Source organism: Leuciscus leuciscus (assembly GCF_965113295.1).
Source record: "Leuciscus leuciscus genome assembly, chromosome: 23".
In the NCBI taxonomy this organism is placed as follows: Eukaryota; Metazoa; Chordata; class Actinopteri; order Cypriniformes; family Leuciscidae; genus Leuciscus; species Leuciscus leuciscus.
In genome coordinates this window covers 13,078,194-13,097,487 of record NC_138747.1, presented here as the reverse complement: position 1 = coordinate 13,097,487, position 19,294 = coordinate 13,078,194, and the positions used below count along the sequence as shown (strand labels likewise).

The following is a 19,294-nucleotide window of genomic DNA, read 5'->3' as shown; positions in this document are numbered from 1 at the left end:
CATGATGATTTGCTGTGATGGCAGGATGAACTGCATGAACTTTGAATCCATCATTTACAAAAGCATTAATAAGTAGAGGGATTCATAAGAAGTGTATGTGGGTGTGTAGAAGACAAATAAGGCAAAGAAATATACCTGCTGGTTTATTATGGAGAGCATTAACAACAGTTCCTACACTTCCTGCACGCTCATCTCTTGGTAGAGGGTGAAAGAAGGTGTAGATCAGATCACACTGAAAGAAGAGAGGGTAAACTGCAGTTAACTCATAAGCAGGTGTACAGTCACAGCTAAAGTATGGATGCTATGCGATCTAGTTACATTCTTGAGATGCACCCTAAAGTACAGTACAGCACAGCACAGGAAGTGTGATAGCGTGCACAGTCTGGCCGTCAATAGGCCTGTGGGTGGACGGTTTCACAGAACATGGCTGATTTCCAAGAAACATGCCAGTTAAACTGAAACCACTTACATTAATTACTGTAAGCTGCCCACATATCTATTTACTATTATTATTATTCAGGAAATAAAATAATGGTGGTGCGGCTGGTGAATGTAAACATACATTTAACATTATAAAAGTTAACTTTTTTTATTTTCAATTGCACTAAGTTTGTAATATCCGTAAGATTACATTTATCAAAAGTGAATGAAGGCATTTTTAATGTTACAAAAGATTTTAAATGATTTAAATAATTTTAAATAAACAAATTCTATTCAAAGAATCCTGGAAAATAATATATATCCGTTTCCACCAAAATATTAAGCAACTTTTTTTAAACTTAAGAAATGTTTCTTAAGCGTCAAATCAGTATATTAATGATTACTGAAGGATCATGTGACACTGAAGACTGGAGTAATGATGTTGAACATTCAGCTTTGCCATCACAGGAATAAATTACATTTTAAAGTATTATTACAATTAAAAAAAACGTATTTAATACATTTCACAATTACTGTTTTTACTGTATTTCTTATCAAATAAATGCAGTTTTATTTTTTTTATATAAAATGTACAGCAGTGCAAAAACACAACATACAAATCTGAGATATAAAATAACTACATACACCACCCCAATGTTTTGAATCATAGTGTACATGGATTGTGAGGGGAAAAGTTATAAAATATAAAGTCAATAGAGGGTCAAAGGTTACCTGCGTCACCTCTTGAGCAGCATGGATCAAATGCCAAACATATCCATTTAGCTCCTCTTTCCTTCTGTCTGCCAGGGCCTCTCCTCGAGACCGACCAATCACAAAGCGGCTGGGGAAGCTGTGGGAACATTACATTGTGAGGGGTGTGAAATTAAATGAAGAGCACTACTACATATGGCATATGTTACCACAAAATACATCCTGAAGGGGTGATCAGGGTCCTGTACACCACTCTGAGGAGCTTTATTTTTTGTGATAGAAATTGATGGCTGATCAAAATGTCGCTTAAAACATTGATACTAGCAGTACAGAGAAGAAATATACTACGACCAGCTTTCATTTGGTTTCATAACTTATCGCAGATTTCAAACTAAATATATCCACTGATAACAGAAATCTGCATTAGTTCCCACCACAGTCAGTCATTTTTCAAATCACTCAAGGTCAAGGTGTATAATGTGTATTCAGTGAGCTTTTGATTTCATATAATTCACATTTCTGTCAGGTTTTAAAATTGTACCTGGGTAGTTTTGAGGAAGGGAAGATGAGCTGCAGTTTACTGTGAAGTTCATGGAACTCCTCGAAGGTCCTCTGGACTAAAGTTGTTGTCCCCGGTTGACCTTCCCGCTCCACTTTTACAACATAAGACTGCATAAAGGCGTAAATAAGTGAACATGAAGATCTGTATAAATGATTATAATGTACTTAATGCATTCTGGCTAAATTTAAATGCAGTAGACTTACGTAGCCTTTGCTTGGAGTAAAGGTTTTGATGTGTTTGCAAACAAACAGGCTCCGAATGACACCGTCAGTCTTAAGAGTGTAGACGCGTGGAGCAAATGATAGAACGGGACGCTCCTCGGAGGATGCAAACTTCATTTGGGCCAGGTTATGGATGAAGAAGTTGAGTTTGGTTGCCACACTGCCAAGACTTGACTCGATCAGTCTAGAAGAGGGGACAAGGTTAAGATGAAGGCTATACAAGACAAATGGATTCAAAGGACAATGGCAATAACTTGTAAGCTCTCACCTGGTGAAGTGCATGGTGGCATCTGCTTCTGATTCATGTGGTCTCAGAGCATCATAGACGTATTTCAGATCATCCACATCAGACAGCTCTGGTATCCCACTGGACAGCATCTGCATACAAACACACAGGGGTTACTGAGAGTATTTCATTGTTAGACCAGAAGAATACAATGCATTCAAATAACAGGCAAACGATAAAGCAAGCCAGAGAACGTTACTTTACCTGAACTCTGTGAATGCATTCAACTAAAACAAAATGTGGGAAACACATAATATGTGGAGTTATCTGGGAACTCACCAGGCCAAGCAGGTTAAGAAATAGATGTGCGTGTTTCCTAATGAGATTGTAGGCCTCACAGCACAAGTCCACAAAATCATGGAAGCGGCTTGATGGCTTGTCACCTCCATTGATGACGTATGCCATGTCAGACGTAAACACGAAAGGAGCCCGGTCGCTGAAAAAAACCCAAAACAGGACAATTACAATCTGTGATAACACTTACCATCAACAGCCCAGATTTGCTTTAGCTCAAAAACATTCTTATAAAATTTATAGTTCCGGTCCTTGACTCTGATTGGTTGAGCTGTTGTAAATTACTCTACAAACATACATCTGTGACCTTCGCTTCGTGGCTTGCCTAACAACGCTGCTTAGCTGTTCTAAATTATTGTAAACCACAGCTTCTTGGGGCTTATTACTTTATTCGGTTCCTTTGGGAAGAAGAAATGTGAAAGAGGTTGTAACTCAATAGTTCTTAACTGTTCTGAAAGACAACAGTTGCAGTGATCAAAATGTGGGGCAGAGGAACTCTTTTTTTTTTTTTTTCATTTTGTGTTCCTACCGTTTGATGTTGCCAAACATCTGTGCATGCCCCAGGAACTTGCCGAAGTCAATATGGAACATGTGTCCACTGGTCTTCAGCATGATGTTGTCGTTGTGGCGGTCGCATATGCCTAGAATGTATGTGGCCACACAACAACCAGCACACGAATAAATGAAGTTTTCCACCGCCTGTTAGAAAGCAACAAACCAACAGAATTAGTTTTTAACCAACCACTTTGAGACACCAAGGGATTGAATTTCCAAATCTCTCAATACATTTTCATATTTTTAGGAAAGGCAAAATAAGAAACATGATGCAACCCAATGCAACTAAAGCAGCAATGGATTGACATTTCACACATACCATCTGGCTGAGCAAATAGTCTTAAATGTAGTATAAGGATATATTACAGTACCTTTTCATACTCCTCTTCAGTCGGGTTGTGTTTCTGCAGCCAGTCCGCTAAAGTCCGGTCCTTAAAGGAACCAGTTACTCCATGCTCAACCTGGATCTTCCTCAGGGTTTCTGCACTTGGAATCATCTCTACCATGCCTACACAAGGGAAAATAGGAGTTATGAAATTACTTCCATTCCTCAGAAATTCAATTTTTTTTACAATCATAACACCGTTTGGATCAAGTCTATAGAGTGGAATCGAGGGTGTAGAAAAATAAAAATAAAGTGTCAAAGTAAACACTCATACACACATACATGTATACATATATGGGAAAATACTGTAGTGAATTTCAGACACTGATGAGTTCATAAACTGAAGTCTCAACATTGAAGGATGGATGTACCTCTGCCCCGTCCCGTAGAGAAGCAGCGGAAGATGACCATCCTCATATCAAGTCCCTCCTGGATCCAGATCTTATTCATGATCCGAATGATCTGCAGCGTCAGCATGTCTTGCCGCAGGTCATCTCCAGCCTGAGTGAGAACACACAACCATAAGCGACCAAGACAGCGCTTGAAAACGTGTTGCAATGCAGAACCGCTGATCCATAATGCACACAGACACGTGGAGGTGGTACCTTAAAGATGACGTTGATGTGATCTCCCAAAGGATCCTGGTTCTGGAACGAGAGCTTGAGCGGCACTGCATTAGAGTTGAAGTAGGAGCAAGACTACATGAAGAGAATGAAAGACATGTTTTGTTTCTTACATCTTGACAAGAACAATACAATGACTTAAAAATGCTTGATATAAAGACACATTCTGTAATTACCTGTATGTTGATGCCCTTGACGAGCAGGCCTGGGTTCAGAGGAAGTCGACAACTGTTGTTCAAACAGAAGAACTGTTTGACCTCTTCTAGCCCATCACGAAGAATAGCCTGAAAACCAGACACACCACGATTAGTGTGCTGACCAGACGGTCTGGAGAATGTTAAAATGCCCCTTAGGGATCAACAATCAGTCTTTGGCACAGACTTGTTCTATAAAGCTAAAAATAGTGATAAAACTAAATGAGAAATTTAGAAGCCGGCTCTTTTTAGCAAATTTCTGTAGGTCATAATTGTTCTCATCAGAAAAAAGGCACTGATTGGACCTTGTGAAATAGATGTAAATACCAGGAGTAAATGAGGAACAGTGAAGCTGACCTGTCTGGATGAAGGGGAGGCGTCTCTGACCCGTTGGGCTAGCTTAGCCAGAATGTTAACCAGCCAGCCTTGCCGATCAAACTCTTCCCTTAAACCTCGACCGGAGCAGCAGAGAAGGGCCGCCAGCAGATACTGATACCTCACGCTAAACTGAGAGTCCTGAAGAGTATCTTTCAGCAACCTACAAAGAGAGAGACAAAAGAAGAGTAGTGTATTTTAACTGCTGGTCCAAACATCCTTAGAGCAATTCATTTCCTTTTGAAGGCATTTTATATAGATTGCACTAACAAAGAGCAATTTCTGTCTAATGAAATGTTTAGATTTGAGCACAAAATGTGATTTTCTTTAGCATAAAGAAATTTAAATTGACTTAGGAAGCTTTAGAAAGTTTTACATTGTGACTATTTTTTTTTTTTAGAGCACTTAAGCACACAATTTTCTTTAAAAAAATTAGGACAATACCAAATGCATTTCTGTAAATTATGATTCTTTATTACTTTGATACAGTATTTTGTATTAGTAAAACTTGTAGTTTAAAAAAAATTATTTTACTAAAAATATTATAATAACTGAATTAAAAAGGCAGCAGAAACATATGCTACAATGATATTTAAATTATTTATTTTAAATAAGTGTAACTTAAAGATAAGTAATGTTTCCCCTTATTAGTAAAATATGTATGTAATAAAAAGGCAGTGCAACAAATTCTAAAATATATACATTTTTAGATGCAAGGTAAGCTTATTCTGTAATAAAGCAAAATACACATTCTTAGTTTAATTGTTCTGAAAAGAATGTCACATTGCAAAAGTCTTTATTTTCTCCATGAATGTTTTTTTTGTTTTTTGTCATTTTTTCCTTTTAATTTTAGGAGTAAAATGTAACCACATTCAGAAAGCCTTTGACTGCTCCAAGACAGAAAATTACAGCATTTGTACAGCAGGTGGAGCTGTTAGCTAATATTATACACACACTCATGCAATCAGTGTGATACAGTGATAATCTACATGTGCATGACTTTAGTGTATTCAAAGTATCAAGCATTCAAGGTGCTAACGGGTCAAAGATTCAAATCTCAACACACAAGTGCATCAGTTTAAAAGGTTAGTTCACCCAACAATGAAATTTCTTTCATTTACTCACCCTCATGTCGTTCCAAACCCGTAAGACCTTTGTTCATCTTCGGAACACAAATTACGTTTTTTTGATGAAATCCAAGGTCTTTCTGACCCCACATAGACTGCAACGTTATTACCACTTTCAAGGCCCAGAAAGGTAGTAAAGACATTGTTGAAATAGTCCATATGAATACAGTGATTCAACCTTAATGTTATGAAGTGACGAGAATACTCTGTGTGCAAAAAAAATTATGAAAAAAACAACTTGCGATCACGCATACGTAGTGGTGCTCACGTGAACAGCCTCAGAGACTGAAATGGAAGAATGTTAAAACTGTTGAATAAAGTCGCCATTTTAGTTTTTTTGCAATGTGACATTTTCAATTTACACAATGTTATGAAACGACAAGAATACTTTTTTTTTTCTTTTTCTTTTTTTTTAAGGTCGAATCACTGTAGTCACAGACTATTTCAACAATGTCTTTACTACAATTCTGGGTCTTGAAAGTGATAACATTGCAGTCTGTGGGGGGGGGTCAAAAAGCTCTCGGAATTCATCAAAAATATCTTCATTTCGGTTCCAAAGATGAACGAAAGTCTTGTGCGTTTGGAACGACATGAGTGAGTAATTAATGACAGAAATTAAATTTTTGGTTGAACTAACCTTTAAACACTGACAAACCTGAATGTGACAGTATGAGGCAGCATGACCCGATTTCTCAGTATAAGTGCTCTATAATACATGCGCACCGAGTTTCTAAGTATAATCTGAGAGTAGAGGACACACCAGAAAAGGTAGTGAGCTATGCGTACATCCCCGATGGCCCTCCTCAGCAGAAAACGCACAAGGTGACTGTCCAGATAACACTCGTACTTCAGCGCCTGCACAAAGAGAAATAGTTAGAGCAATTTGTTAGATGGGGAGGGAGAAATCAGAGGTTGAGAGAACAAAAAGGACGGAAGGTAAAAAGAAAGACAGGTAGGATATAAACAGATCAAGGTCAATGGGAAAGGAGGGAATAGAGCATAAAAGGAGGAAGTTGGATACAAGGCCTTTGTTACCTGCACTAACTGAGGAAGGAAGTCCAAAAGCTCAGGATCAGAGATTGAGTCCATCCACTGTACAGCCGTCCGCCTGCACTCCTGATCTGGAAACCTGGTTTAAAGGGGATGTTAAACCAAAAAAAAATTAAAAGGTGGTGCAATAAACTGCACTATAAAAGCAGTACAAAAGTACAAACTATGTATTAACATGAATAAAAAAACTGGATAATAACTATAATATGACTGATATATATTGGATAAAACATATACAGGTGCAGTCATTATCCAGTCCAAGCTGGTTTAGGTGGTTGATCAGTTGGGCTACCAGCCGATTAGGTTAAAGTTAACCTGGTGAACCATCTTGGTCAACCTAGTTGGAGCTGGTAGATCAAACCTGGTGGCTCTCGGTTGAGCCGATTTGATTTAACACTAATACAGCTTTTAATTCATGTCAGTAAATGTCGAAAGATATCTGCGCTCCACATGTGCTCTGCTGGACAAATCTCAAAGGTCAATTCTTCATGGTCTACTCAAATCAGCCCGACTGCCAGCCGTTGAAGGACAGTCAAGCTCTGCTTAGCCTCCAGCTAAACAACGGAGCAAGCAGTTGCCATGGTTACCATAACACTCACGTGGCATTCAGCAGGCCTAGGGCGTCCAGGTGGTTCATGCATTCCCACTGGCGGAGCAGGGCATAGATGTCAGGCAGGCATGCCCACTCCCAGCTGGGTGCGCTGGCCAGGACCAGAGGCAGACGACTGGCTTCCGCATGGCAGAAATAACGCTTCTCCCACAACAGGCGCCGGTCCTCCGGAGTCAACCTAGATAAAAGAACCAAACAAGATATTAAGCATGACTTTATTTTTATGAAAACATCATTAATTTATTTGTCGGTTTATTCCATGTTAGCACAAACAGTAGGCATACTTGCACAGCAGTTATAGACACACATAAGAGCTTAAGTATACTGCAAAAATGACAGTGCTATGCTGGAAGAATTTAATGTTTCAAGCAGCCATAGTTTACACCTCACTTTTGAAAATTACAGACATGCGTTTGAACGATAGTTTTAATTATGAGGGATTTGTTTTTTCTTTTTGCCCCTTTCATAAAAATCAAAAGCACCTCAAAACGGTTTGCAACCCGCCATCTACATGCTATCAGTCAAAAAACATGATTCGCCAATCTGATTAAGTTCAAATATGTGCAAACTTCCCATCTAGACAAAGATGCTGCAAATACAGCAATTAAGACAGTAAAGCATCTCCATGAAGGGATCTCTGCGTGGGCTCTCACTGCAGTAAAGGATAGAAAATAACCACACTGAATCTCTTGGTAATTTATGATGCATGCCTACTTCTACACTGATGTACCAAACCCTGAGGTCCAAGTCTGGAAGTAAACACTCCAAAAGGCTCTAGTTAAAAGTAAACAGATCTATTTTCATGAATAATATTTAAATGCATAGAGGGGACTGAAAACAACTAGCTATAGCCTGTACAAATAATCACCAGCAAACAATCCATGCTTAAACACCTATATAATGATCTGTCTAGGTCCTTCATGATGCTTATCTCATCTCTTGTTGGATGTCATTTGTTAAACATACCCACTTATTCGGCAATGTTTAGCTACCATGTTTTTCTGCTTATGAATTCATGTTGGGGAGTGGCTTCTCCCTCTAGGGATGACAGCCGTAGGGCAGGAACCCCGGATCAAATTACCTCTGCGCCGGCTGGGCCAGTCATCAGACAGCTCAATATACTGGGGGAAGGGTTGTGAATGCTTCATACAGTCACACTCACACTCTTCAACATGCAAGCATGACTGTCATTAGAAGACTACATATCCCACAATTCACAAGAGGCTTGAGTATTGATTTCTGGCTGCAGCTGCCCAAAGCAACCCCGAGGCACTTCTGCAAATCAATCGGTAAAGAAAAGGACAACCAAATGTCCATGAACTAATGCTAAATTTAATAAACAGTGTTCCTCCTGGGACAAAAAAAACATTGTGCAACAAGTCATACATCTAGATTTGCACAGTTTCTGAAGAAGCTGTGGGTTGTGCTTGCCTATTTCAGACATTCCACTATGAGGTTGTTTTGTTGGGAGTGGTTGTCTGGGTGTTCTGAATGTTCTAGCACGTTACTATGCAGTTGCTAAGGTGTTCTGGGTGGTTGTATTTTGTAACAATTTAATTTAAGTCTACAATTTCAAATAAATGCTGCTTTTTTATTTCTATCCAAAGAATCCTGAAAAATCAGTTTCCACAAAAATGTTAAGCAGCACAACTGTTTCCAACATTGACACTAATAATACAAAACGTTTCTTGAGCAGCAAATCAGTATATTAGAATGTATAATATATAGAATATATTTCTTTTTTCTTTTTGCCCCTTTCATCATTCATGAGATATAAAATCAAAAGTCCAAACACTTACAAAAGGCCACTAAAAAGACGAACAATGAGGTATAATTCATATCTGTACCATAAAGGGTATTTTGAAAATCCCTAACCCAAAAATGAGCATTAGTAATTGGAGCAAACACTTCTAGAATCGATAAACTGCATGAAACCGAAAAGAGAAAAGTTGAAACATTAACTCTCTGCTAACACAAGTCAGATCAGAGTTTACACCTGGTTCAAACTCTCAACCTTTGAACCGAGAGCTGGATACAATTTATGACTGAATATTTCCATGCTGGTGTGGCTCCACGTTTTAAACTGTTGCTAAGAGTCGGTCTCTGCAGCAAATGTTTCAGAGCTCCACAGAGGAAAAACAGCTGAGAGAGAAGGAGAGGAGAAACAGGGCCAGCTGGGGAGGAGATCCACATCAGCTGTCTAAAGCTGACAGTAACAAAGTGAACACTATTAGAGCACCAAGCCCTGCTGAGCACCAGATATGTCCTCATATTCAATCATAGACAACAGAAAAAAACAAAACAATGCCTGATCCATTAAAACACAATTTTTACATGCATATTATAAAGACAATTAATTATATATTAATCTATATAATAGAAGTATAATATTATCATAATAATAATACATTTATTATTATAATATTTATTATTATTATTATTATTATTATTATTATCAACTATATAACATGATTTAAATACACTACCACTAAAAGGTTTGGAGCAGTAAAACTATATAGTATAGTAAACAATATAGTAAAACTAATATTGTGAAATAAATTCAATTGAAAATAACAGTCCCCCCCCCCTCTTAATAATTAAAAATGTCATTTATTCATATGATGGCATAGCTCTAATATGCTGATTTGGTTGATTTAGTAAAATTTCTTGCAAACAGTTTTTTTTGTCACATTATAAAAATGTATTTATGGTCACTTGATCAATTTAATGCATAAAACTATGAACAAAAAAGTATAAAATTACTTAAATGCATTTGCCCCAAACATTTAAACTGTATATTATATTATAAACTCATAAAGCAGAAATTATACTATATTTTAAACATTTGCATAATCTTATTATATTTAACATGCATTTAAGTCTCCAGTCTTAACAATGTGTGATTGTTCCATTTCCTGTTCTCCCCACCCTCCCCGCCACCAGGCAACTGCGCTCACATCCAGACCTTTCCAACTCCACATGAACGCCGCCATTCCTCCCACGGTCATTTGAACGAAGGGATGAGATGGGGGAAGCAGACAGGGTCAGAGGACAAAAGGAACTAGGCAATGTTGTGTTTAATCCCTCCAGGAAACCAGGAATGATCGGACACCGACTGCTACAGCAGTATTTTTCATTCTCTCTTATGTGTCTGATCAGCTCCTCAACATCCCTCTGAGCTTGTGTAACCTCGGTTCCAATGCAGACATGCCGCATGAAATCCCTTTTCCGCTCTCAAATGAGCGTGTCTCTAAAATATGAATGATGAGTAACGACAGCTGAATCTGAATTTGAATGAGTTGGTTATTTGTGGTTGCAGCTACACTTAAACCATCCTTGTCCTCTACCTTTATAGATGTACAGCAATCCACTGCATTCTCTTAGCAAAAACCTAAGAACCATAAAGCTTTCTTACGTCCTCTTTCACCAAAGGTTTTCAGGGAATGCTAAATCAGAATCAGCCCAATGCAAATAGAAGCCTCAATTCAATCTGTTCATCATATAAAGCAGAAAATATGGACTAAACTGCTTAATATGGATTAGTTTTACAATCTTTTTATGAACTTTTTGAAGCTTTAAAGTGGTAGCTACATAGACGGTCAATTGGAAGGACAGAAATCTCTCAGATTTCATTACAAATATCTCCATTCGTGTTCCGAAGAAGAACGAAAGTCTTACGGGTTTGGAACGACATCAGGGTGAGTAAATAACATTTTTGGGTGAACTAACCCTTTAATTGAATAAATATTAAGTAGCTGGAGTAAATAATGTGGTGTCCGTCAAATGTGTGTACTGATATGAGGACATTAGCGGTTTCCTTTAGGTTTGCGAGAGTGGTTTACGCTGGCGCAGAGTTTACATTTCCAGCCCAGAATTTGGTGGCAATTCATGGAACGGTTACAGATTGGCTCTGACACCTGCACCGTGTTGGTAGAAAAGGGGCAATATTGTCATAATCCAATAAGACATACACAGTGTTAGTTAGGGTAAGTATTACAAGGTATATTTTTTTTTTTTCCCCATTCAAGGAAAAATCTGGAACAATGCAGTAAATAATAATTAGATTAGAATGCAGCATTTGCTTTAGGATAATCAGAGAGCCAACTCACCAGAAAAGGGACTTCTTGTGCAAGACATCCTGTAGCTGCCTCTGGCTGACCTGGTCCAGGCGCGAGAACTCGTACTGGGGGCTGAACTCTGCAGGAGCGGGGGTGCTGAAGCGTACTTCGAAAGAAGAAGTGGGGAAGTCCACCTGAACAGACAAGGAGAGTTTTGTTGAAAATGAGCCAATGTTTAACAATGGAGGGTGTAAAAGCACCCAGGAGAACGGTCAGTTATTAGCCTGAAATGAAAACTAAATGGCAAAACTACCTCTTTATTTGACTTTTTAAACAGTATTCCTCAGACAAAACACATAGATATTAGGACTGGGCAAAAAAAAGCTAAAACATAATATTTTTCAGCCCTTTGGTTAAAAAAAAAAAAAAAAAGTGTCAACATGGCAATATTCGGAATATCTTCATATTTAAGAGGAACCATTAAACATTTATCTTATTTGCCATGTTTGAATGCATGAAATAAAATAATCAAATTAAAAGTAACAGTAAAAATAAAGTTAAAACACTGTTAAAGTTACTAACAACTTTAAATGCACTAATATAATTACTTATTTTTAGAAAACATTATTAGCGTATGCCGTTTTATGAAAAATATCATGCAGGGACCGTGAACATTTTTGAACGGTGCCACAAATGTATTATTGACATGAATCATGGAAACAGTCAGTATGAAGGGATTCACAGAAATGTGTTGGACTAACAAATTTTTGCTTTTGGATCAATAAACAACTTCAAACTTGCAAGACAAAAGGTCTAAATGGTCTATTCTAATGACTAATAGTCCATTGAGATTATCACGATAGTCACAAATGTTGCATAGTCATCAGAAAATTAATGCAAGTATTTCATGAATATTTGATATATAACAGCCCTAATATACAACCCATTATATTGTTCATGGAAGGGTTAGGGATAAAGAAAAACTGCAAATCACAGGTAAAATTTTCTCCAGCTCATGGTTATAAAGATGGGACAAGAGTGAAAGGTTTATGATCCTAAGGAAATCCTAGAGTTCAGTCACGGCTGGCATCAGTTAACAGGAGTGCTGAAAGCAATGACAACCGCACCATGAACAGCTGAGGCCTTCGCACACCTTCAACATGCCAAGTTCATTACCACTAACACTAAATGTTAACCGAATAGATTCAACATACACTGGGTACATGTGGGTTGTGGTTTCATTATGTCTTGATTTCAAATCCGTTTGTCACTGAGCTTAAGAAAACCATAACAATGAAAAAAGCTTTAAATGATAGGGACTGTGGGAAGACTGTGGGTATGTTTTCACACTTCTGTCAGTCCGGGTTGAAATCAGTCCAATTATTATTGCCATATGCTTCTCAGCATCACACTTCATCCATTAGCAGAACAGAACACAGTACAATAATGCAGGGGTTCCCAAACTTTTCCATGACAAGGCCCCCCAAATACCACTAGGTTCTGGCCAAGGCCCCCCTTTTGCAGGATGTGTTATTGAACCCATCGACAATACTACGGCAAATGTATAAATAAATAAATAAATAAAACATCTAGGTGAACATCAGATTATGTGATGGTGTTTGATACCAGCCAATCAGAAAGATTATAGAGATGAACCTATTACAATTTTCAAGGCCAATTCCGATTTGTCATTGAGTTTGACATGCCGATACAGATTTTAGCCGATTCTGATTTAATTTTTTCTAACCACTTAACAGCACACACAAATATTTATTTTCTATATATATATTTTTTATAAAACACCACTTTAAACCAAACTGATTAATAAAAACAAGTTTAAATGGGTACATTTTCTATAAATATTTTTGAGTCTTCATTTTCTTGAAGCCTACTGAAGTTCTTGTTAAAACACACTATACATGCAAATTATGTGCATTTTTGGTACTTTTTGTGTGAAATCATATTTATTTTGTCCATCAAAAGTGTGCTTTCACTTTAACTGAGCGTGAGCTGAGCAGCGCAGCAAAAATAGACTCTGCGCCGAAACCCTCCGCTTCTTACTGCTCACGGCACGCGACGCTCCTGCTTGACGCTCACGCGCTGCTCCTGCTCGCGGTGTGAATGCACTCACTGAACATGCACGGCGAAAAAAATTCGCGCTACTCACGCGCCGCTCGCGGTCTGAAACGGCCATAATTCACAAGGTTTCCTACATGTGCGTTCTGTGTGCACGTGTGATGCTGCGCGATGTTAATCATGCGGCGCCCGAGTGCATTTGAATCGCCATTATGTCAGACTGAAAATCACGTGAAAATCGGCCAATTCTGGTCACCAGCCGATCAATCAGTTAATCTCTAAAAGATTAGCATTAAAAGTATAATGTTCAGATAGGCTATGCAACAAATTATTAAAATGTTAATTTATAACAATACTCATATTTAACCATTTTTTTCCCCAACTTGCTGCGGCCCCCCTGGCGCCCCCTGGCGGCCCCCAGTTTGAAAACCCCTGCAATAATGAATACCGAAGCCCTTCACCCATTTCATGACCTTCGCACCAAATGTTCCCCGCTTAAGGCAAGTCTGTTCACTCGGCAGTCTTCTTGGTAGCACCCCTGGGCAGCTATTTTCGAATCAGGCAAATAAACTTCTTTAGGGCAGACAACGCATTTAACAGTTCGTCAAGATTGAGATTCAATAATACACTTCAAATCAGCAATAAAATCCAAAATGTTATGCATTTACCATGAATCAGATAACCAAACAAACAAAAAAAGAATGTAGGGGTGCATCAATTTGACTTATTCTGGCAAACACTTAAGTCGAAAATGTTAAGGCGTTATGAAAATGATATACTCTTAAGGCAGCCTTGGCAAACTTCAACAAAGTCTTTTTTTTAGGATGTTGTATTAAGTTAGCTAAATTAATATAACAATTTAAATAATCATGAAAAAAAAAAAAAAGTAGTTAATTACAATAGAAGTACATATCAGCTTCAAAATATCAGGCCTTCGATTATTGTCCTGGACAAAAGGGATCTTGACTTGAAGTCAAAAACCAATAGTCTATAAAAAAAATGTTTTTTAAAAAAGCAAAACACAAAATCTGCCAATTATTATATAAACAAACGATAATATTGACAGATAATATCAGCAATTTCCCCCGTTAATATTACCACAAGTGGTCTGTCTCTTCCCCCTTATACTGTGTAATATATGCTTTGCAGTTTATGCCCATTTATAAACTGTTAGTAGCTTGCAATAAGCAATTACTTGTAAAAGTATTGTCAATTAATAAATTAGGAAGTGGTTCAGCATTAATATATTGAGATAAATATATTAAGAATTTCAAAGAACAGTGTGAATTGAATAGAAAGAATGTGAAAAATGGGGTCAGAGAAGAGAGCGAGAGAAAAGCATCAGCGGATAGGACAAGGAGAGAAGCTAAGGGGAGCGAGCATACGTTAGGCAGTTTTAACGAGCCCCAGATGTGTCATCAGCCCCAGATGCATCTTGGCTGTGGGGCGGTTTGACGGGGCAGATTGCGAGGACTTACTGAGGGAAATCTGCCACCTCAAATGCACTGAATAACCCCGGCACCTTAATGAGGGGCAGAACCTACTGAATAGGCCCAGGACCAGGCTTCGCTCCCAGTTTAAACTGCACAGCCCACTGCCCTTAGACAAAGCCATGCCATTCGGGCACAAAAGAGCCCTATTGGCACTGCTATGGGCTGGCTTGGCACCCTGAGATTGCAGAAAGAAGAACAGGGATTGTATAGTTGGAGGCCTGTGCGGAGGGTGGGAATTTCACAGAGGCCCGGACAGAGTGAAGAGAAAACTATGCGCACATTATTTACCACACAGATTCAGAACAATACCAGCGGGGAGTGCTGTTTACAGAGAACGGCGGTGAAATGTCACGTCTGAATGTGTTCGAGGATATTCATGCATGTGGAGGAAGTGGCGACTCAAAGGGCCGAGGGTTATCTGGGATTGACACGTCTCAGGTGTTTGTAATGATTGTCTGTATGTGTGTGCTTTAATTGTTTCCTGTACTGCTGCTTAAGATACATTGCCATGTTGTATGATCTACTCATCGTTCAAAAGTCTGTGATGTTTTTTTTTGGAAAGAAATTCATCTTTATTCAGCAAATATGCATTCAATTGACCAAAAGTGACAAATCTTTTGTAACAATTTAATTGTCTTTACCATTTCAAATAAACACGGTTCTTTCCATCCAAACAATATTAAGCAACCCACCTGTTTTCAACATTAATAAAAAAAAAAAGGTGTCTTGAGCACTAAATCATCATATTATAATGATTTCTAAAGAGTTGTGAATATGAAGACTGGAGTAATGATGCTAAAAATTCTGCTTTGCCATCAAAGGAATAAATTGTAAATAAAATAAATTGTAATAAATATATTAAAATAGAAAACAGTTACTTTAAATTGTAATTTAAATTGTACTTTCAATTGTTTCACAATGTTTGTACTGTATTTTTGATCAAATAAATGTAGACTTTCAAAAACAAACAAAATTTTTTTTTACGGTTCAAAGTACTTAATTCCTACATTTCCACCAGCAGACTGGCCCAACCCTATTACTGCCAAAGTTATGAATCCTGCAAACAAAGTCTAATTCTTGGGAAGGTTCACGTGTTTGCTTTAGGATGTCATTAACTTATGTAACTTCCTGAACATTTTCAAGTACGACATTATCTACATTTAAGTTATTTGCATGTGCATTTGACCATTAAATGTGTGTTCAATGAGTCTTGATTCATTCTACTTCTCTATTTACTCCGCTTTAGATACAGTAATCTACTTTCCAATGCACCAATTCTGCTCAGGAACCACAATACACTTAAAAAAAAAAAACAAAAAAAAAAACTTGTTTGAGTGTGTGTGGGGTTTATAGGCCGTGTTAGACTTGCAGAAGCTGGCCTGTTCCAAACACCACATATGGTTTACTGTAGGAGGTGAGTATCAACAGAACTCTAGTGCTTAAAGAGCCTGTTTTCATGCCCTCCAATATTACATGCACTAATAAGTAACATGTAAATGGTTATTAACTGTGATATCTTGAATCTATACATGTTATTTTGCAACAACAAAATCATAAAATGTCTAGTTGTGTTGTCAGACTATTTCCTGACCATTTCATTTTGCCTGTGGCTATTTAGATGCATATAAAACATCTGTATCCATCTATCCATCTCCCCCCTCTCCCCCCTCTCTCTCTCTCTGCAGAGCTACCTGACCTACTTTTTGGACATTTTGCAAGGAGCGGGACAGTTCCTCTCTACATTTCCACTAGCACACTGGCCTGACCCTATTACTGCCAAAGTTATGAGCCAAGCACAGAATTGACCTTTATTATACTCATTTACATATAATCTAAGCATACATAAGCATGCCTTCAAAAAAATTACTGCTCATCAATTATAAACATCTTAAACCTTAAAGTTGTCCATGCATGTGTCCTCAATAGTTTGCTTTTGTGAGTGTGTATTAGGTGGCGGGTTTGTTTTAAATAGGAAACCTTGTCCTTAAGGTCTGATAAGGGCCTATTTTGACACTACAACCTCCTGGATAAAGGACAGATCATTAAAAAAAAATAGGGGGAGAAAAACTATTGTATGGAAAGGGAGAGTGTTGTGAGTTTACAGAGGACGTGGGTGAGAGAGTTATCTGTAATGAAGCAGGACAAGCAGGAAACTGTTTACTGTGTGATTACACATTGTATTGAGAATAAGGCCAAACCTGAAGGATGACGCTGTCTGGCTGGCTGAAGTTGGGCGTACTGGAACGAGCATTTCCACTGGCAGGGGTTGAAGGCCAGAGACCCAGCAGCTTCCTCCCACACGTCAGAACACTGAGGAAGACGGAAAAATAGGGTGCAGGGTCAGAAAACACCTAACATCCGCTTATGGATGCACAAAACAAGCAACAACAGGATATGGACAAAGATGGAGTATATAAATACATACTTGACCTACAAAGTACATTCTTGTTTATATCTTACAGGCAATGGTAAATATTTTTGCTAGTTATGTTCTATGGATCCTGCAAACAAATCTCTAAGCAAACATGTGAACCTTCCTAAAAAAATTAATTAGGCAATGTCAATAACTTATGTAAGTCCGGCTGTTTTTTTTTTTTAACAGTTCAAAGTTCCTGAAGATGGAAGTCAAAAGCATTAGAATGTTCAAGCATGACATGATGTAGATTAAGTTATTTAGTTGGACTTGCATGTGACCATATAATGTGGGTTCAATGGGTCTTCAAATTAATTCTACTTCTGTTAAGGGTGTGCATTATTGATTTTTGACAGTGAACTATTAAAATGTGAATGATTAAAATCCACGATCTGCATTTAAAGAAATATAGTATCGTGCTACAGTGCATTCTATCAGTTGCAGTTCTGACGCCTTCATCCCAACATACATTTACATCACATGTTAACTCAAAGTAGGGGTGGGCGATACGGCAAAAATATCTTATTACGATTTTTCTTCATGTTGGTTTTACTATTTTGCAAGTGACTGAGCATTACAGCCGAACTAATTTACCCATTTTAAAAACAGAGTCTTAGGTAACAAAATATAAAATAAAGAACGGCAGACATTTAGGCCAAAGTGGCGAAGAAAAATCTGTCATTTTCTTTGCTATAAAAAATTAAGCACAAAAGACACCCATTACACAATACACAACTTCACACAAACTGGATACATGTCTGTTTATTAGATCCGTGCATGAGGTTTTAAAGTGACAGCAGCCTAATAAATCTGCTGCCATTTGTAATTAACGTAAACAAAAGACCAAGAGAATAACTTCACTGAATAGCTTTAATAAGAATCAGTGTGTATGTGTATACATTATAATTTATTCAGTGAAGTCTATGTAGCGTTACATTTTTTACATTTGTTTATTCTATTTCTTACTTGAATGCTAGTGTTAAATACACCAACTGGAATGAAATAATCAGTGCTTTATTTTTTTTACATTCCCCCCCAAAAAAAGATATATTTTTGCCATAACGCCCACCCCTAACTGCATACTGTTATCTACTTCTAAATACACCATTTCCCAAGAACTGGAATACACACAACAACAAAAAAGCACTTGTTTTAGTGTGTGTGGTGTTTGTAGGCCGCGTTAGACTTGCAGAAGTCGGTCTGTTCTGAACACCACAACTGGATTGCTGTAGGAGGTGAGTATCAACAGAACTCTAGTGCTTAAAGAGCCTGTTTTCATGCCCTCCATTCTAACATGCACTCATGCAATCATCATTAATGACAAAAGCACACAAAATGTGACAGTCAGCCAGCAAAAAAAAAAAAAGAGACAGATCCATGCTTACTGTCTAAAGTTGAATAGAGGCATGGTGACCCAGCCCAGAGATTCAATGCTGCGTTTCTGCTTGCTCTTCTCCTCCGCACTTCCAGGGGGCGGTAGAGGGGTGGCATATAGCATCACAGTCAGCTGTGACTCCCTTGGCAACTGGTTGATCTGGACGGGGAAGCAAACTCTATATATTGAAAAAGATAAATTAATAAATAATGCCAGTCACAATCATGTTTTTGAAATGGCAATGCATTTGAGTTTTAGTTTGCTCTAAAAACTAAGAACAAGAATATAAATGCAACATTTTATTTTTAAACGCCTACACCTGGAGTTATAATAGTACATGCACACCTACATGCGTGTACCTAAATACATTTACTAGGATGGAGAAAATAAAATAACCGTCAACTGAAATATAACAGAACAATAACAAAACTCTACAATGAAGGGGGCAGAGTACAAAAACAGTCAC

General features: G+C 37.9%; 1 protein-coding gene across 1 annotated transcript in view; it reads right to left on the bottom strand.

Moving 5' to 3' along the window:
* Positions 1 to 19,294, bottom strand: part of pik3c2b (phosphatidylinositol-4-phosphate 3-kinase, catalytic subunit type 2 beta) — a 42,469-nt gene that overhangs the window by 4,026 nt on the left and 19,149 nt on the right. The window contains exons 13-30 of the mRNA XM_082156070.1: positions 18,839 to 19,006; positions 17,239 to 17,350; positions 11,523 to 11,665; positions 7,403 to 7,591; positions 6,789 to 6,882; positions 6,514 to 6,608; positions 4,609 to 4,789; positions 4,234 to 4,341; positions 4,040 to 4,132; positions 3,806 to 3,935; positions 3,421 to 3,557; positions 3,024 to 3,193; positions 2,480 to 2,636; positions 2,183 to 2,292; positions 1,897 to 2,098; positions 1,673 to 1,800; positions 1,153 to 1,270; positions 136 to 232 (exon numbers count right to left, since the gene is read on the bottom strand). Of these exons, the coding sequence (XP_082012196.1) occupies positions 136 to 232; positions 1,153 to 1,270; positions 1,673 to 1,800; positions 1,897 to 2,098; positions 2,183 to 2,292; positions 2,480 to 2,636; positions 3,024 to 3,193; positions 3,421 to 3,557; positions 3,806 to 3,935; positions 4,040 to 4,132; positions 4,234 to 4,341; positions 4,609 to 4,789; positions 6,514 to 6,608; positions 6,789 to 6,882; positions 7,403 to 7,591; positions 11,523 to 11,665; positions 17,239 to 17,350; positions 18,839 to 19,006 (2,432 nt within the window). The remainder of the gene's footprint in view (positions 1 to 135; positions 233 to 1,152; positions 1,271 to 1,672; positions 1,801 to 1,896; positions 2,099 to 2,182; positions 2,293 to 2,479; positions 2,637 to 3,023; positions 3,194 to 3,420; positions 3,558 to 3,805; positions 3,936 to 4,039; positions 4,133 to 4,233; positions 4,342 to 4,608; positions 4,790 to 6,513; positions 6,609 to 6,788; positions 6,883 to 7,402; positions 7,592 to 11,522; positions 11,666 to 17,238; positions 17,351 to 18,838; positions 19,007 to 19,294) is intronic.